Source organism: Gallus gallus, chromosome 2 (assembly GCF_016699485.2).
Source record: "Gallus gallus isolate bGalGal1 chromosome 2, bGalGal1.mat.broiler.GRCg7b, whole genome shotgun sequence".
NCBI classification, from domain to species: Eukaryota; Metazoa; Chordata; class Aves; order Galliformes; family Phasianidae; genus Gallus; species Gallus gallus.
Genome location: NC_052533.1, coordinates 14,527,192 through 14,547,771, shown reverse-complemented (window position 1 = coordinate 14,547,771; position 20,580 = coordinate 14,527,192). Strand labels below are relative to the sequence as shown.

General features: G+C 36.4%; 1 protein-coding gene across 16 annotated transcripts in view; it reads right to left on the bottom strand.

Annotated features, from left to right (window-relative positions):
- Positions 1 to 2,580: 2,580 nt before the first annotated feature.
- ZNF438 (zinc finger protein 438) overlaps positions 2,581 to 20,580 on the bottom strand; it is a 42,852-nt gene continuing 24,852 nt past the window's right edge. For 4 of the 16 annotated variants that reach the window (XM_004939187.5, XM_015282115.4, XM_040693815.2 and 1 more), the window contains 2 exons: positions 6,388 to 8,248; positions 2,581 to 4,812 (listed from right to left, as the gene is read on the bottom strand). In XM_004939187.5, coding sequence (XP_004939244.2) covers positions 4,200 to 4,812; positions 6,388 to 8,248 — 2,474 coding nt within the window. In that variant the 3' untranslated portion in view covers positions 2,581 to 4,199. Of the gene's footprint in view, positions 4,813 to 6,387; positions 11,907 to 12,294; positions 12,786 to 13,000; positions 20,183 to 20,580 lie in introns of those variants that run through there. The other 12 variants (XM_418576.7, XM_025148331.3, XM_040693840.2 and 9 more) reach the window with 11 other exon arrangements.

Sequence of the window (20,580 nt, the reverse complement as noted above, 5' to 3'; positions counted from 1 at the left end):
GCATCTACCAGTAGGTCTGTCATCCACCAATTTCATCCACAACAGTGTGCAGAGAAACCCACGCATGAACAGTTTGCTTACATATCTCTTTCTGAAAGAATTTTCTTTTCACTGACTTAATCTGTTATTCTAGATAAAATTGTAAATTTCTGCAAAATAACTTCAGAATAATGTGTATGCTTTTGTCAGTAGCAGAAATCGTAATTCATCTCATCATTCCTAATGCTTACATGCAAAAGTCAATAAAATGTGAAAAAAGAAGCAGAGAAAGCTGCCTTTGTACTTGACAGCCCCAGACCTATCAAGTTTTAGAATGCTGCTGGTACTGCTAGATAAATAAAATTGTCAAGCAAAGCACAAATATAGAGGTATGTTACTGTCCGTTTCAGAATTTCTTAAAGGTTTGCCAGTGAGGAATTAGAAATTCACTCATGTCTGAAAAGTATCCTATTTCTTCCACTGAAATTCACAATTTTTACTTTGGAACTGCAGAAAGGTCAGCCACAAAGTCACGCGCTGAAGCCAGATCTTCGTGTTGCCCGGCACTGTGCCTGCACAGCAAGGTCACCCAGACAATTCGATCCACAGATGTGTCTGCCTGCAAGGGGAGAGGAAATCAACATGTCTTCATGAAACGCACCTGCCTGCTTGGGTCCTCCTCAGTCTTAATAACAAAGAAAAATTAGGACACTTTAAGAAAAAGTGGAGGAAATCATAAACTGTGACAGATCAACTGTAAAACCACACACTGAAATGAGGACAAACTTTGCCATTCTTTCTAAGCTATCAGAATTTTCTCCATGACACCAGATTTTTTCTGTGTCAGACTCAGCATGAAGAGATTTTCATTTTTAGAGCCATAAGGAACTTGACAAGTCGAACTACTATAGTTAATAGTGTGTTAATCTTTATGCATAATAATCGCAAACCTACATTGTACAGGTTTGGTAATAATAACTGACACGAGCTGAATTTGAAGTATACATTTCTTTTAAATCGATGCGTATGTAGGTGGATGCAGTGTAGAAATATAATATACTACACGGCTGAGCCTAGATAAGCTGGCGATTCTCAAACGTCAGCATCAGCTGCACAAAGTTAGGGTTGAAATCTGCTCTCCTAAATACCTGTTCATCCTTCTTATGACACTGACTCTAAGGAGCTCAGTGAACAGTAGATAAAATAAGTATCTAACGAGGTATGACAGAAATTCTGATGGAGCAAAACAGCAGACATCTAAATTCTAATAAATAAATGAAGTAAAAATTTACTGCCAGCAACTATGTCAAGTTAGCCATAGGAAACTGTAGCTCTGCAGCTGGAGAAGGGCAATACTCGGCAAGCCAGAGAAGCAGAGGAACTCATCCAGCTTCGATTATTTATGGTGTGATGATGAAGGAACAATTTTCCATATGAGGAACCGCTTTCAAGTTTAAGAGCGAAGCTGAAACAGAGATTTAATGAAAAATCAGAGGGGAAAAGAACTACAGCTACAAAACCAATAACATTCGTTTTAACAATTTAAAACTATAATTTATGTGCAAAACCAGATGTTGGCTTGTCCAACTTGAAGGTAAACAACAAAGCGCACTCATGACAACCACTCTGTTGAACAGCACACATGCGCTATCTAATGGCACTGTAAATACGGCTTATTTCGTACTCCCAAATGCTATCAAACTGAACACAAATTCAAAACAAACGTGTTTTTAAAACATAGAACAGCTCTGCATTAAATACAGATCTATTTCCAAAAATCCTGACCTTTCATGATCTACCATAATCCTAATAGCCTGAAATGTAAGAATGCTTTCATGCTCGGGAAAAAAAGGCTTCTAATTTTAAACATTTATGAGAACACCGAGAAGCAGCTTAGAACTATGCTTTAAAACATGTTTTCAGGCTTTAAATTGCTGAAAGCTGAGTCCTGTTTACCCGTTTGGCCTGGAATACAGAAAGGAAAAGAAGTTCAAGAACATAATGAAAATGAAGGACTGTACATGAGAATTTCCAGTTAAATAAAAATAAAAATAAAGTCAACTGGCTCCTGCGTCCCCAACCTCCCCCAGCAGCACAGCAAGTCCCTCCTTTAAGGAAATGAGAGAGTGACTCTTCTTGGTAAAAAAAAAATAGCACCAAACCACTCATCTACATCGTTGGCTCTGATGCATTATTTTTAAACATATTTTTGGAAAGTATTTTGGAAGGAATGCCCACCCATCATTTGTGCTGTTCCTGCATAGGGGGAATTCAGTGTCAACGCTGCTCTCGTTTCAGTGCATTTTCAACTCTACTCAGTATACTGTATAGATTAAAACATGTTTTTCACACAAGCGTAAGATCTGCGTTTTTACAGTAGTTCAACATACAAAGTATTATCCTAAAGCAATGAACAAACCAGTTGTGTATTCAGAGGAACAGACAGTAAGAAAGAAGTTGTAGGAATCCACAGGAACTCTTCCACCTCACCGAGCAACCCTGCACTTCTACGAGACCTTTTCTTCGTTCTTTTCACTCAGCTTCAGTCTCGTAGTCCAACACCAGGCACAGCACCACACAAGAAATGACATTCAAAACCACTGGCTCATAAAGCTGCCTTTACTGTTTAAAAACAAACACATACGCAAAATATTCCAACAGCTTCTGGAATTCCCCTTGAAATCCCCAACATTTTTTTGGAACTCTTCACTAAAATTTTTTGCAAAACAGTGAGAGGCCACGTGAGGCATTTTAGGAATGACTCTTTCATCACTGCAATCCCTCAATTACAGTTTGACCACAATGAATGGAGTAGTAGGTTAGAAATAGTATTGGTGTATTTTTCTGTTTGCCTTCTGGTACACCAACTTCTGTTGAACAGTGATATAATGACTTCACAGCATCACAGAGAACAGCTGGAAAGGGCCTCTGGATCCATCTGTACAGTAGATGTGGAAATACAAGTGAAAAAAACTTCATTACCTGTATCATAGACTCTGAAACAGAGGAACAATTTCCCTTTGCAGCTATGTCTGGGTCAACTACATGCAAATAAAAAGAGATATACCAAGAATGCTAAAGGCAGAGTGCTAAAGGTGTTCACAGCAGTAGTGCTGCTGCCACTGGAGGAACACGGAAAATGCTTAAAGTTCACAGTGAAGCATGCGATCTATTGCAGAATGTCAGAATTCCCTGCAGTAACAAACTCAAATTACTATTTTTAAAACAACTTTTTTTCTTTTATTCCGTTTCCATAAAGCAGTCAAGCTGTGAGGGTTCCATCTCCGTATGTAGTGAGCAACTCTTGTTTTCAATCCAAAGGGCTACACACAAGAAAGAAAGAAAGAAAGAAGGAAAGAAGGAAAGAAGGAAAGAAGGAAAGAAAGAAAGAAAGAGAGAGAGAAAGAGAGAAAGAGAGAAAGAGAGAAAGAGAGAAAGAAAGAAAGAAGGAAAGAAAGAAAGAAGGAAAGAAGGAAAGAAAGAAGGAAAGAAGGAAAGAAGGAAAGAAGGAAAGAAGGAAAGAAGGAAAGAAGGAAAGAAGGAAAGAAGGAAAGAAAGAAAGAAAGAAAGAAAGAAAGAAAGAAAGAAAGAAAGAAAGAAAGAAAGAAAGAAAGAAAGAAAGAAAGAAAGAAAGAAAGAAAGCTGTAGATTTTTCACTTTGAAGTCCAAATATGCCTGGTATTACAGGGACTGAATGTAACACTTTAAGAAACTTAGTGTCCAAAAAGACTGAAATTCAGAAAACAAGATGTAAAAGGTTTTTAAAGAGAACTATGTAATGCAGGTTGTGTGTATGTACCTTCAAAATGATCTACTGAACTCTACAGAAACAAAGTTTGAGAACAAAATCTAGAAGCACAGTCAGGATTGAAATCACACTTTCAGACTGGTTTGCCATTTCATTCAAGATTGGGATTACTTCATATAAACTGATTTATTTCTGTGTGTAAAGTGTAATGGAACTTGAGCATCTTCATTTTAACCATTAGCGTTGAGTATTTGCTGCTGCGAATTCCTCACACATGAATACTAAGTACAGTATTTCATAACCAGCCTGCATTTACCCATCGGGAAAGATAATGGATTAATAAATGTTCTACTTAATAAAACAAAGGTGATCAAAGATTGAAATTGATTACTAAAAAGCCACTGTACTGAGCAAACCTCTGAAGCAATGCATCTCATGTCAGTTCATCAACACAGCAATGTAGAACTGAGCCTCAACATTCACCAATACTAGAAAGTTCAACAATACCCTGTTTTGAGAAGAAACTAAAAATTGTCCATAAAATAGAAGAGTCTTCACAGTTATGACGACTTTGCCAATGATTACAAAGATCCTCTTTTCTTCCAAATAACTGCTTGCATAAAATGCAGTTATATCCAGCATTAGACCAAAATTCAATCTTTTTGCTTGGTGTACCACAACCTACATTTTGCATCTCCTTGGCTGCTTCACTGCTTCCTGACTGAGTCATTTCACTTTTAGTTAATGTATCAACATTACTTGGATGGTGAAGGTATATTTGTCTTTTCAGTTTTGGAAAAGCATACAACTCCTCCTCACTGTCACCACATTTTGCCAAATGTCTTCTTTCATTGCGCTGTTTCCAGAAGTGAGCTGCATGTTTTATCAGTTCTCCCCTAGCTCCTCTATTTCCTTGCAGAGCTCCTTCCTTTACTCTTCCCTGGATCTCTTCTCCATGAGAGCATAACAAGTGAAACTTCATTTCACCAAAAGACTGCGCAATGAACTGACACTGACCACATCTGATCTGTAATTTAACTTCTCCTGGATTGTGGAATAGGTCTTCAAAATCACATCTATTTCCCCTGTTAAAAAAAGGAAATAGAAACTATTTCAGAACCAGCCATGCACTGAAGAGATGATCGTTTCTGTCCATTCAAGTTTCAAGATGACATCTATGAAACAATCTTTTAATTAAAAACAGGCACTGTTACTACAGTATCCAATTTATTAGGAGCAGCTAAAGAACCCAATAAAAAAATGGTAAGGCCAATTGCCTTCATAATAGCAAAGTAATCTCAGTAAAAATAATCTTTTAATGCCACTAACCTTTTAATAAAAGGTGAATAACATTTTTTTAAGTTCTTGGTTTGGTGATGTCAATTCAAACTGTGTCTAGCTCTGTGCTAGAAAAGTACAAATGAGCATTTCCAGTAGCTGACTACCAACAGAAACTATCATGTTTGCACCTGACTGATGTGAAGCCAAAACCACAGATCCCACCTCTCACTCTGAGCTGGAAGCAGTGAAACTTCAAATCTTAGTCTTTTTCTAAAAGTTTGTAAGAGCATTAAAAAAGTTTCAAAAGATAATTTACAACGGGACAGCCCCTTCCACTAATCTAGGACCACTCTGCAGTAGAAAGGAAATAGATATATGTATGAGTTAACATGACCCTGGCTTAAGTTGAGCCAATCAAAGGAAACTCAACAGAACCCTTATTGCAATGCTTAGGAAAATGTCCACATTGTCATTAATTAATAGGCATTTATCAATACACTTTTGACAGATTACCTAACAAAATGGATATATTAAATGGTTCACTGTATGACAACTAGTAACAACTGAAAGAAAAGCACTGGTATGTCTTCAGTCTCAGTACCTTAAAAATTCTTTAAGTAATGCCCCAGGAAGTAGAACTACACAAAGCAATACATACACTGTGCAGTGCTGAGGCATCAGGTTAAAGCACTGGGCCTAATAAAGCATACTGAAAAGTAAATGCACAGCACAGTTAACAAAAATGCCAACCGTTTCACTGTGCCAAGAAAATTCTCAAACTCATAAAGTAGAAATAAAATAATGTTCTACCCATCTTAATATGGTACATACTAACTTTTTTACTTGGCAAAGCAAAAGCAAAAGCAGAGGTAATCAGTACCCAAGACAGATTAGCTCAAAGCACTCCAGAGAAGGAAATGGGATAATGATATTTAATAGTGTAAACAAACTACAAGCTAATACCGAAATATGAATTGCTTTTCACTTACTGCAGTTGGTTCACTTATCTTCTGGGAAAAAACACAAAGTGGATACGATACAGAGATTCAAAAGATTAACAAAAAATGTTAGTCAGAAGCTATCAACTGATCAAAATTGCTCCACTGGCAGTTGGGTATTCCTAGAATACATGCAAAATTACTTTCGATGTTCCAGTGACAGTAATTATTTATATTCCATAAATCAACTAAAATGTACTAGATAGTTTAATGCATTGACTAGATTCCATAGAAAAAAATATTTAAATCATTATCAATCTTACTTGAGAGAAAATATATACCAAGAAAAATCAACAATTTTCATAATGGTGATGTTTATGAATTTCCATGGATAATATGAAATTCCATTTTCCTTAGCATTTAATCACTGAAAACACCCACCTTTCTGTTGCTTCTTCTGCCTCTTTTATATTTGTGTCCCTGTTCCTCAAAGCATCTTGCATCTGTTGCTCACTACCAGAGGGCTCTGTGCTAATAACAACCCTGTGCACTTCCCTTAGGTGACCAAAGTATACTTTTGCATGGCCAAAAATCTTAGCACAGAATTCACAACACACAAGCTTTTTGGGTTTGCCTTCGTTGTGATGAAGTTTCATATGCGTGCTCAGGCTTCCAGAATGAATGTACGCCTTCCGGCAAATTCGACAAGTGTAGGGCCGTTTGTTTGTGTGTGCGTTCATATGGTCCTGAAGATGGTGTTTGAACTGGAAGTTATGGTTACATACATTGCATCTATGCCATGGCTTGGGTACAGCTGAGTACGCATTTCTACCCGAATCAACTGATGTAGCTGATGTGGTATCATTGTACTTGTAACTTGAATATTTATTAGCAAGTGAACTGTTCAAAGAAACACCTTTGTCTAAATGGTCAGTAGACTTTGCCTCTACCAGTGCTGTAGAAGTCAGCGGTGCAATTGCCTGCACAACTACCACTGGTTTGGGTCTAATGTTACGGTATTTCTTCACTGCCTCTGCTTTTTTGTCTTCAGGTGGCTGAAGATCAGCTTTCACCCTCTCTCTTACTTCTCTAAATTTATTAACGATGCATTTCCTTCGCTTGGCCTGAAAAGCCAATAAATCATCTTGGACTCTTCTCATCCTGCCTCTCCTTTCAGAGGGTGTACCGTTCAACTTTTTAAGGCTGTCAGCATCCCCTTTTTTGGATGGAGAGAAAGTATTCTCCCGAATGGTTTGCTTGGGGACTTGAGTCAAAGATACAGCTAACCATTTATCAGATGCTTTAGCAGGAGCATGAAAAGTTTTCGCCAAAGTTGGTGTCTTTTCACATTCAGGTCTTAGTGAAATACCAGATATATCCTTTACACTAGGACTTTGTGATTTACAAAACACTGAATTTTTCATTTTTGAGTAAGGCAAAATAGGAAGTTTTCCTGTTGGTGCTGGTGGAGTCATCTGTACTGTACTGCCAAAAACTGCTGGTGACAGGACGGGAACAGAATTTGCAGAATTTGTGGGTTTTTCCTTTAGTTTCTCTGACATAATGAATGACTCTTTTGCGGTTGCAGATGCTGTCTTCACAGAGTCCAGGATAAATTTCACAGGACTACTTGAATTTTCTGGCTTGCTTGAAGACTCTTTAACTATAGATGGTCCAGAAACATTACTGATAGCCGTTTTTGTTTTGCTAACTGAAGGAGATCCAGATTCCACACAACTGTTTTTACTTTGTAATGTAGCAACCATCATTTCAGATGAATTATGGTCTGTTGGCATCACTGGCTCAGATGAGTCTGAGCTAGAATGAGCTTTTGGACAGTCTTCAGCTAAGGCAGTCATGGGAGAAGTCTGCAGTGAGATCTGTCCTTTGGTAGGAATCTTGCTCTGTGTATTCAAAACAGAGGCTTGGCTTGTTTTATTGTCACAAAGCAATTTGTTTTTTACAGATTGGTACCGAGGGATAGGCAACTTTAGGTTTTCAGAATGGGCCACGTTTGTTCGCTGGCTTGGCTGTATCATGGCAGGGGTAACGTATGGCAAGGCCAAAAGAGATAAAGTGCCCTCATGACCAGCAACCTGCATGACGGCATAGTTTTGAGCTGGTACAACCAGTGGTTTAGAACCTGCTGCTGAAATCGGTGTACATTGTTCAGGTAAAGATGACTGAAGACAAGAAACCATTCCAGATGTTAAAACTTTTGGCACCATTTTTGGAGCAATGGTCCTAAACTGACTTTTCTTCTGAAAATTCTGTATTATGTCTGTAGGGGATTTGTGTTTATCTGTAACAATAAGATAACACAGACAATAGTAAACTGTATAGTATTTCTTTTTCAAAATTACTGTAGCAGAAATAAAACTGCTTACAAAGGATACTATTAAACACAAGCTTATTAAAAATATTAGTTATTTAAATGAGCACTAAGTGAAGTCTGGAATTGCAAAAGTCTAAGACAAAACAAAAATACCCTCTGAAACAATGCACATATACATATGCAAAACAAAAACAAAAAAAAAGAGCAAGAAAAAAACCATTTTTTATTCTAATTTTAAATGTATGTTTCATTCTAGATCAAAAGCTACACAACACTTCAGGACATATATGTGCACAAGCTTCTTCTGCCCTGGAAAAGCTGCACTAGCATGGTTTCAGTATTCATTTGGAAGAACCGACAGGGCACGGATTGTATTTAAACTTTTCACAGTGTAAAAGCTTACTGAGTTTGATCATACCTTTTATTTGGTATCATGCCATCTTTCAAAATTCTTGTACCATTTAGAATTTGTGGGTTTTATTAGATACAGGCTAAAGCTTACTTGATGAAGCTGTCAAAAAACCAACTGCAATAAAACACGCAAAAGTGTAAAAATAAATACGTCAAAGAGGACTTAAGAGAAGATGAACCATTGCTAAAACCCCAATCACACACATCGTTCATCCATTTTTACTGCACAATAGAACTGTACTGTTGAAGTAAGTTATTCAATTATTTTTGTTAAATATGCAATTTGCCTAAGTTATACTCCAGTTCTTTGCTGTTTCTACTTGTGTTGGTAAATGTCATAAATGTTTTTAAGGGGGAATAGAAGGATAATTAAGGAAAATGAAAAAAAAAAAAAAAAGAAAAACATGCAATGTATAAAATATAAGCCATGTTCAGCTGCAGAGATATATATGGAGCTTTCACATACTCCATAAAAAAAGGCTTGATATAAAGCTAAACTGCACTGCTACCATTTCATATAACAGCCTCATTACCCACTCTCAACTAAATTCAATTAACGATGCTTCCAGTTCACAGAAGCTGGAATAGGTTTTCTCAAACAACAAAGAAAACAATAATCCAGCAATCTCAATCACTGAAAAATCAATCAGAAAGATACCAGATATAAAAACTATTTTGGAAAGGCAACAATGGATGTAAGAAAAAATAAATTTAAGAAAAGAATAACATATGAATAAAATATATAAAAATAAATGCTGGAACACCGAAATATTCCAATGGCAATGAGGTAATTCCATAGAGAAGTATCTATTCCTTTTTGAACCTTGTATTATGAATGTGTTTATACATTGTTACAGACTGTTACAGACTTAAAGAGGTAACTGTGAGTGACTACCAACACTGGAAACTCCAGTAAGTTTATTTTAATACTGGATGTTCTTTCCAGACTTTACACAGTTTGCAACATGCACTGGAAGATACAGAGCTATCACATTTCATGACCGAGACTCCTGGACAGACGCACGTGCACACACATGGTAGGCACATGTGCAATAAATCCACTGCCTTCAGGACACACTAGATTCACTGCTCAATCACACAGAAACCGTACAGATCATACACAGTAGGGCTGATGCTTCTTCAAAGCCTTCGACCTACACTAAATGTTTATAGAGCAACTATACAGAGCATAGTCCTTTGATCCTTTATTGCCATCTAAAGCATCAAAATCCAAGTCTATCGTACATCTCCTTGTACATCCCTCCCCCCAGTTCAGTGAATCTACTGGGCACCAACTGTACTTTTTTTTTTTTCTTTGCTTGACACTTGTAGAGATATTCACAACTCTTCGATATTCTGCGTAGACTGGACGACAGCATACATGCAAATCCTGCACAAATACCAAGAGCTTCCTACACATAGCAATAAAGCCAGGCCTAGGAAGTTTGTGTAACATGGAAAAAGCAGACATTTTAAAATTATCCTCTTATTCTATTAGCATAAGCTATTAGCATGTACTGTTTTTCACTAAGCACCTCTATTTTGCCCACCTCCAATCACTACACACAGATAAATCCTGATCTTTTCAACTGCCGGATTGCTAATAGCTCCGAGAGTTGTTTGTTTGTGCCCTCCACGGTACCTTCTTATTGCCAATTTTAAGGCAATATTTTTAAGAGCTTCTGAGAAGTATTATAAATATTAACCAAACTGGACTCTGAACTTCAAAGCCAGTTACAGGTCAAACTGTACAATCTGAATGCAACAGATTATAGAACAAGTTTATTTTTCTTTTAGGGGAGGGAGTGTGAGCTTACTCCCCAGATTACGCCTGCCACTTAAGGATATTAAATATTCTTTCCAAACCAGCAGCTATTCAGCTTGCCACAGTAAGCAAGATGAAGCAGTTTCCATTTGCTCTTCATGTCTGCCTTGTGTCCCTCTCTTCTTCTTCCTTTCACAAAATTTCACTCACTGATCTGCATAAAGTTTTCAGGAACATCAGATTTCCAGAGGACTGCTACCTGAGCTGCACCACGCTGCAAGTTAGGAGGTTACCTCCTCTCCAACTAATGGAAGCAAATGCCATGCACTTGGGTAACAGATGCCACTACCAGGACGCAGAGATGGCATCTGAAGCATCAAGTGTTTAATTCATGGTTAGAAGCAAACGCTTGCAGTAATAACACATTACACTGGGTATAAAACTAAGTACACGCTTCTCAAATACGTTGATTTGCCTATTGCAATTCAAGATGTAAAATCACTTTTACTTAAAGAAGGACCGTCTACATTATTTTCACAGTATTTCAGAAGACAGTACCATTCAAGAGGCCAAGACTCTCATAAACCACAAAATGCTGTTTGAAACAAGGTCCTCTTAGATCAACATTCTTCTTCTCCAGCTAATCTAATGCTAAAGTATTGATACAACTGTTTCAGAAGCGATCTTTATACAAATGTTCCTTTTCCATTTAGTGTAATTTTATCGTGAATACTTTTTCCAGGCAAGCCATGTTTGGTAGCAGCCTCGAGTACAAGTTGTTTTTGTTTTGTTTTGCCAAGTTTACATTAGACCTTTTAGTGCAGAAATATTCATTGCCATGCCTCTGGAATGCAAAGGACACTCAGCTCTGTATTTTCTTCTCATTCCACACAGCTGCTGCAGTTAAGCAGCTTAGCCAGTGCCTAAATATAGAGATGGGCTAGATGCAGAGTAGCTCTCTGATGATCTTTCAGGCTCAGTTAAGGTTGTATTGTGGACTGGGAACACTAATTGGAAGACAATTTAATTTCTTGGATCAGCAAAAAGGACCCAGTTGACCAACAACCTGGAGGTTCTACTGAGCCCACCTAGAGCATCCAAGTATTATCAATGATCAAAACTATTTTTTTCATTTATACTTTGCTAGAAGTTTCAACAATAACCTCTGGACATACACATTGGTGCAGTTATTCATGTCTTTGCCACCCTGACACTGAAGAAGTCAAATGACTTGAATTTGCTCTGGCTGTCACCATTCCAGAATGCTACCTGGATACTTAAGATACATCTTTCAGGGTCATTCCACTTCTATTCCACTCCATCTTCCAAAGTACTTCCATCAGTTCGAAGGACTCTTTTTTGACAAGGACTAGCCAGCTGTGAGCTGAGCAAATGAAGTCTGGCATCTGAGAAGGGGAACTGGCAGTTATGAGAGGCCCTGTGATGGCATTCTTAAGGATGGCCCTTGTTTTACAACACATTCCTTTTACTAATCATAGTCTACAGGTCTGTCATTGCAGGGCAGCAGCTTATATACTTTCTCCAAAACAATGTCCTTAGAAATAAAGGAAACAAATGAACACATTGGATGCAATATCTGAATGATGTGCAGCTCATTTTTAACCGATGTGTATTCAGTCTTTCAAATGGGCATGCAGTTGGAGCAATAGGTAGACACTTTTAAATAATTAAGTACAAGGTTAAGTCAAATGCAATTCAATCCATTTGCTTTAAAAGCCTCTGTTGAAAGATTAATGGTTACCACACTCGTACATGTGAGTATCAAATCACTCTGATATTTGCAGGATTTCATAAGCTTTTCCTACTTCTAAATTACCTTAAAATTGTATAGGATTGGCCAATGATACACCAATAAAAATCAACGATGCATCAAACTTCTGATAGAGTCATGCTGAGGAGAGTCCTCTGGAGGAATGAATATCTTCCACTGGGCTGCCACTCATTCACAGCTCCCTGTCCTTCACAAGTCATGCAAATTTAGTTTATTCCTATCTTTTTTGCCCTCTTTTTGTATGTCTTTCTGTTTGTTCTCGCCATACATATATAGCATGGAACACTGGTGAACTCGGGCATCACTGAAAGCACCAGAAGAAATTATATTTCCCACCTAATCTGCTTGAAACATACAAAAAAAATTTAAAAGCTAAAACAAAAAACAACTCAGAATTCCTGAAGTCACTGAGTATTAATGCCTTTTTTCTTTTTTAAATAACTCTTGTAAGCCTTCCTTACTTGTGCAGGCATGTACTTAATTTGTGTATGACTGGACAAATGGCAGAATTTACACAGAAGAAGGACCACTCAGTTCTGAAAGAAAAGGCAAAATATAGATCAAAAAAAGATTAATCATATTTTAACGTGCATTTATTCTGCAGTCCTTTGCAAAATTCAAAAAGAAGACTACTGAGTTCTTTGGGAAAGAAAATGCATAACAACTTTCTAACACACAACACTAGACTTATTTCAGTCAAAGCTATATGAAATATCACTAATTTTGCCAAATCTCCATACACACTAAATACCTGTGGATACTGTCTTTCCAGCACAAGTTTCTTGCTTTTGCTGACCCAGCATACTCTGTTGAACACTTTGTTTCTCTGCAGGATTAGCATGCAAAAAAACACCACCTGCAAAAGTGCTTCAGTCAGTTATCAATAGATCCCAGCACCAAAAAGTATATAAAACATTATCTTCAAGTTAATGCATTAAAAAAGCTACTGCTTCTTGGTCTTTGCTGTTTTCCTATCTTCACAAATGTTTTAAAATCCAATATATTACATGCCAAATACACGGCAACAGTTCAATAAAGGAGTAAAGCTGTTTAACAATGTTTAGCTTGAGCATCATGGTAGAGAGCCAACAGTACTAAAACCAAAAGCTCAGACAATGAAGTTTCCATAACTTTATGGAGGTTTTTTTTTACATACAGAAGGCTAAGTTCTATGCCAATTGACACTTCCCTTAATCTTACTTAAATTAACAGAATGGCAGCCATTCTAGAAAACAGAATTTGGCCTTTTATGTTCAAAACTACTTTTTCTGCACACCTGTAAGATGTGAAGTTGGTAATAAAGTGCACAAGTCAGGAGTGTCCAACACCACATACTGTAAGAAACAATGTTCAGTCATTTCTCTTTGCCAAATACAAATGGTTTGAGTGGAATCTTCCATTCTAGCTACTTGCCTCAGATAATTTTAAAAAATTAACAGAAAATGTCAGCCGTCTCCAGGTGTGTGCATTTTTATTTTTTTTAATAAAAATCTAGTAAGTTACTACAGGAAGACCTTGACATTTGACACAGCAATTTCTTGTCTTCCTGAAAAGCTGCCCCAGTTTGGCCAAAGTTGTAGGCTCTTGGCATATGCTCAAAAAACATTTTGAGAAACTAACTTTTCCCAATGATTATGTTCTACTGAATGTGTTTTGTGCTTCAGGCTGAGATGGGTTTTTCCAAAAAGGACAGTTTTAGTTCCAAACATCAATGCTGGAAACAAAGAAACAGCCTCAATCTCCTTAGCTCTTAACTGCTGGGCTCACACAGCATGGAAGAGAAACTAGGATATACAGAGGGCAAGCAGAAAAATGTCAAGAAAGTTAGAAATGAGATTTGGAAAGTGTCTAGGATAGAGTCAGATGAGGATAAAGGAATTATGAGTAGACTTAAGATGAGAAAGGGACATGTAATTTGGAATGGAGAAGCATTTAAACTGCATGGATAATCTCATACCTTGCACTCCTTACCTTTCAATGCTTGATAACATAATTACGTTTACATAGAAATCCTTTTGTGCAATTTAAAATACATTGGGAAACCAAATATTATAAAAAAGTACTCTGTTGCAAGATTGGAAAAGCACAGAACATTTGCACGAAGACTAAGATACACAACATACAATCACATCTACAAAACGTGTTCTGACACACCATTGGAGGAACGAGATCAAAATAGCTTGTTAAATTACTAAGAAGGGAAATTAGATCTCTTTAAAGCTATCTTTAATTAATAGTCATTTCAGCATCAATATAATTTGACAGTTGTTCACAAAGCATTTTACCATTTAGAGACATTCTTTGCTTTAAACTCTGTGCAATTTTGCTATTTTATGGGATCAAGATTAAAGAACATTTCAAGAAATCCATTGAACAGCAGGACAATTCCTGTATTCCTTAGACAGTTTCCAAAAGACTCTTCTTAGCTTCTTATAGTTGTGTTTGAGAACTTTAAAAAAGCTTTTTTTTTTTTCCTTTTGAAGGCACTATCTTTCAAATTATGAACTACTCATTTCATATTAAAGTTAAAATAATAGGCTTTAAACAGATTAAAATGTTTTCATATCAAGAAACAAAAACTGTCACAAAAAGAGCTAGACACAGAGCACGTATAATAATTAATAATATTATTTACAGCTGAAGAACTCACACACTTTTCTCTCTCTAACACAGTAAGAAAATTTAGGAATAATGTTTTTGCAAATAAACCTAAGGGTTGCCTGGCCTCTGAAACCACTTTTTATCTTTACAAAGATGAGAACACTGGTTCTTCTCCGTTTAAGAACAGAACACTTCTGTCTGAGAGATGCTGTTACATACATACATGATAAAAGAGCGCGTTCCAGCTTCTATACATCTCTATGCTAGATTCAACCATCAACCACGTCAAAACTAAAGTGTGCACTTTCTAGAAACCATGCTGCTCTGACACAGCTCAGTTGATTAAAAAAGAAATGATTTTGATAGCACTGCAGTTCCAGTATTTTATCTTTGTTCTTTTTGTCCAGTCATTCCACTCAACGGAGGAGCCCATCCCCAGAGATTTGCAAAGCAAGGCTTCAGTGCTGCAACCACCTGGAGGAACTAATTGTTCATAAAAGATAAAGGGAGGTAACGAAAGCACTGGTTATAAATTCATAAACCTTCAATGGCATTGTGAATATGAATTAGGTATTTGAGGAGCTGAGAACAAACATTAGTTTCAGAAGAAAAGACCAAGTGGATTTTTCAAGTTATTCTCTGGAAAACCAGCCAGTTTAAATTTATTTAAGTGAGTTTCAAGAAACATACAGACTAAACACTAATTCATTCATTGTAAAGTTGATGTCAGTGTAAAATCCTTTTTAATAGGACAATCAAGATCACATCAACCTGGACAAAATCCTGATACACCTAATCTAAGTGGTAATTAATAGACTCTTTTTTTGTTGTTGTTGTTTTTTGTTAAATGCAGGAGACTGATACAAATAATGATGGAGTCTGATACAAAAATGAAGGCAGAATTCTTCAGAAACTGAGCAGCATGAAAGGTCAAGTAGAACTATTTTATGAATAAGTCATGAAATATTTTCCAACTAGATTCTTACTCATCTTTCAAATAAGCTGAGAACAGAATCAATCTTCATTTCACTGGGAATTTAACTTTTCTTCCATCCCTCTCTGGGACAGAAAACATCTACTATTGTTGCAGTAAGGGAATTCAGACTATAACACCCCAAACTTTTTTTCCCCCCCACAAATGCTGATGTGCAAACAAAGCACCAGAAAAGAGTCAGACAGTTAATCATTTTATAGGGTACCCGTTTTATGTTAAAGTCAGAGCACTTCTATCTGAACAGAGACCTGTGTAAGGGAAAACAAATGATTAATTCACTGCTTTCTCTTACAGATTCTCCATAGAGAAAATGTGTATTACTTTAGAAATTAGAAGCATGTGTCTGGTGATTTTTGCACTCAAAAAGTGTCCCCTCACTGAAGCTGAGCAAAGGATCAGAAGATGGTTAGACATGGCATGACTTGTTCTGAGTCTTCTCATATGAATAGTTTTTATTGTTCTCTTCTCCGAAGAGACTGGAATATAGAACACACTGTTTAACTTAGATGATTTTTGGAGACTATTTTCAGATGGATTTTGTAAATAGTTCATTTCTTTTCATTATGGTCCAACTCAATTATCTTTCGATAGGCTCTAGGCAGCCTGGTCTAGTGGTTGGCAACCCTGCCCATGGTAGGGGGGGTTGAAATTAGATGATCATTATGGCCCTTTTCAACCCAGGCCATTCTATGACACTATGATTCATTTTATGATTCTGTGAATGATGAATCTCTATGGCTTTTGCTTTGGAATGCTTTTTATACTATTCCCCCACCTCCTTTTATCACAAGAAAGTTTACTTCAGAAGATAATTACATGGCTTTGTCTGAGATACGCAAAACATTGCTACCTGTAATCATTTCCATCCAGTAAGAACTAAAACAAAAATGAAGATCATAGGATCTCCACAATACTCCAAATAGATTGGATATTTCTGAAAGGAAACACAGCCACCATTGAGCAAATGGAAGTGAACATCTACAGAAAGAGCCTGGCTAAGACATTTGTTTTCAGAACAGAAAGTTACCACTTGCTGCTATGCCTGAACATAGCAAGGCCCTTCTGGCAGCAGGATGTAGCAGAAAATTTAAATTAGAGCATGTTCCCCACTCCAAGCATAATTCCCATTATCTTCAGTGCTTTATGACATTACTACACTTGCCCATGCTAGCAACTGTGCTACCTAGGGCAGCACTGATTTTCAAGAAACTGTACTGAAGGTACTGTAAAGGAATTGATTGAATATGCTGCTGATAAGTGATAATGTATTAGCCAGCACTTGTAAAGGAGTACTAATATACGATGGAATTAAAACAGGAACACAATTAGCAAGAATGTATGCCACAGATGACATCCTTCATTTGCTACAAGCAAAAATATCATTAAATATAAAATTAAATTTATGTTTAGCTGGAGTGCTCGCTGTGTTCAGAGTGGCAACTGCTCCTGTAGACAAAGCAGGTCCTGGTCCGACAAGTCCAGCAGAGGGAGTCGGGTGTAGCACAAAGCCCCATCCATCCACGCCTCGGGTTGGGCTCCTCCAGCTTAAGCACTGAGGTCTAAGCCATTACTGTTTTGCTTTTTATTTATTCAGTGCCAACTCAGCTTAGATATGCGACTCATGCAAATTAATCTACACTAATTTTCAAAAAATGGAAACACTGGCCTACAAATCTAATTTTCTTGTAACAGTAAATACAGCTTCTGCTGAAAAATCGTAAATGACACAAAAGCTTAACATACAGCCTTTACACACTTCCCAAGGTTACATTAGTATTGCAAAATATTCTACTTAGTGCAAACCTTTCACTCAACTCAGTATTTTGAATAAATAGAAAACGTGAAAATCTTGAAGCCAAGCTGTTGAGCCTTCCTGGTAAAAGCAATTAAACAAGTTATTATCTGTTGAGCCTTCCCATTAAACTATTATCTTCTCTAACTGCAGTACAATTTTTGCACTAAATTGATTTAAAAAATAGTTTAGAGAATTTTTAAATATCATTAATATCTCAAATATGTCTGTGTTACTAAAAACATTAGTAACTATAACAGATATTTTTTTTATAGACATCTGAAAATTAAGTTCTGTTGCCAACATATTTTCCCATCCCAAGCAATGCCCTGAAATCTTTGTCAAACTTCCCTGCTTTCATCATTTCTCAGCTCATCACACAAACCATCTGCATAAATAAAGATGTAAGCATCTGCCGTATGGCAAATGGTCTCAGGGGCAGATGTTTTTATCCTTGCATTCATGTCACTGGCTTGGATACATTATTTGAACAGATGTACACAATCTGAAAGTGTCGTGTCCCACAGTGAAATGTCTCCAACTGCTTTCCATCAAAGTGCATAAATGCTATTTGCACCTGCATTTATGTTAATGATATAAAGGCAGCAGGGGTTCCAGAAAAGTGAGGGCTGATGCTAAGGAACACATTTACATGGTTAATTGAAGTCTGAGATCTCCTAGCACCAAATGACTACACTAACATTGATATTAAACTACTGTATTAAACTATACAATCACTTTTTTTAAAGTTATATGATGATTTTTATTAAAACAAACACACTGAGGAGCAAAACAATATCAGCCTATGAGCATACTTTTCTAATGAATATTTCAAAAAGATGAGAAAGTATTAAACAAGTTCCTAGAAAAAGCATGATAGTCTTATATTTTACATAACAGTTGTACAATATACACAGTTATTACAGATTAGAGACATTTAGCAAAAGCACTTTATAAATCTGAAAGTGCCCACCCAAGGGGATTTTAACTCTCTAAGGTTCAAATTTATTTTGTATCATTCTAGAGCATACAAAAAACAAACATACAAACAAAAAAAACATTTGTTCAAATGCAAATATCTACATGGATGTGAATGACAGAATAAGGTATTTCTATTATGATTTTATAATTTTCATTGGAACTACGAAATCTCAGAAGTTAACTATTTCTCTTTACTCAGAGAAGTGCACCTGTTTTAAATGTACACCATTGCTCATTGTACATGCAAAAAAATCACCGTTCTTATATAATATTTTAACATGAAGAAAATATGTGCAGAAGGAGCACATTTCAAATTACAGAATTCCTGCTACTACATGGCAAACGGTAGCAGTGAAGAGTTTACACTGTCACTCAAGGAACTTGCAATCACCATTACTTCTGTACTCAGCTGAAAAATAACAAGCCTGTTGGTTGTACAGAAAGGCTGACAAAAATACCATATTGGATGTAGCTGATGGATATGTTGTACTTCCAACGCCATTCATTTTCAAACCTTTTATTTGTAAGAGACGTACTGATGTTACAGTTGCACATAAATCATAATAAATTGTTAATAACTTTGATATTTTCAAAGGGTCATAACATTTAAAGAATCAAAGGTTGCGCATGGTATAAGGACAAAAAAGAGTGATAGCTACAGAACACCAAAAATACACTGAGCCCAGTACATTTGTAGAGCATCATGATTTCACGCTGATGCAGCTCTTGGTCAGGGTCTGGTTATGAGCTCCATCATAAGCAACACCTCCAAAAATTAGAACATGGCCTTTATAACTCACTCTGCATGAAAGCTGGTAATGGGATACAGTCTGCAATGGATTTTTCTTAAACAAACAAACAAAAAAACACCAACTTTTTTTTTGAGTTTGCAAACAGCTTCACAGTCTGTATCTCCCTCAGTTATCCAGAAATAACTTTGTTAACAGATAACAGAGTTTAACTACATGATAGTCAGATACCTTTAATTCACCTTCTTTAAGTTATGGGAATTTCAGGTATTTCACACACAAGTATATGGATGTAGAGCACACTGCACAGTGGATGTCTTTATACAATGGTACGTACTACCTGCCTTGAAAAAACAGTCCCATTAGAACTACATCAACAAAGATCAATTAATGTGATGTCCTCTTGGAATAGCTTCCTCAGAATTATCATAGACTTGACAGAACAGGTAAAGTATAAACTTATATGACAGTAAAAGCTCAGTACTTCCAGACAAGTAATATAGAGTGCTTTTCTTAATTAACATAAGTACTAACAATGGAAACTTAACTGACAGCCTAAAATGATTCAGCAGGGTCCATTAGCCTTTATGTCATATCCATCAAGCATTCACTTACGTTTAAGAACTACTACTAAAAATAGTGTATGTTAAAAATTATACTTAAATACCAGTATCACAATACAGAACAACAACGAAAGGAAATAAAAGTTATGGCTGAACATTTACAGACTTGGGAATATACAAGCAAATACTCTCACTAATAATGAAGCCAAAAATCCAAGACACTCCACCGAGAAACGACATCAAAAGATGACTTCTGAAGAGACAATCAGCAGAAATGTAGTTGAACACAAGAAATATTAATAAGGACAGAAATGCTGGAGAAAAGGTGATCTAAAAATAAGTCTGCATTTAGAAAATACACATTTTCTTGTTTGCATTAGACTTATAGAGTAACTTGCACATAGATCAGAGCCCTAATTACACAAGAATCAAATATAACAATGATTTTCAAATATATAAGGACAAAAACTGTAATAAACCCTGAATATTTAACTCTGCTAATTCAAACAAGCATTATTCAAATTCAAACAAGTTATATATATGTTAAAGTTTTAGTAACGTTAATTAGCCATGTCCTAAAAAGAAAACAATCTTAGCTCCTACAAACATTTAATGTGATAGGTGTTATTATTTAAAAAAAATAATAAATAG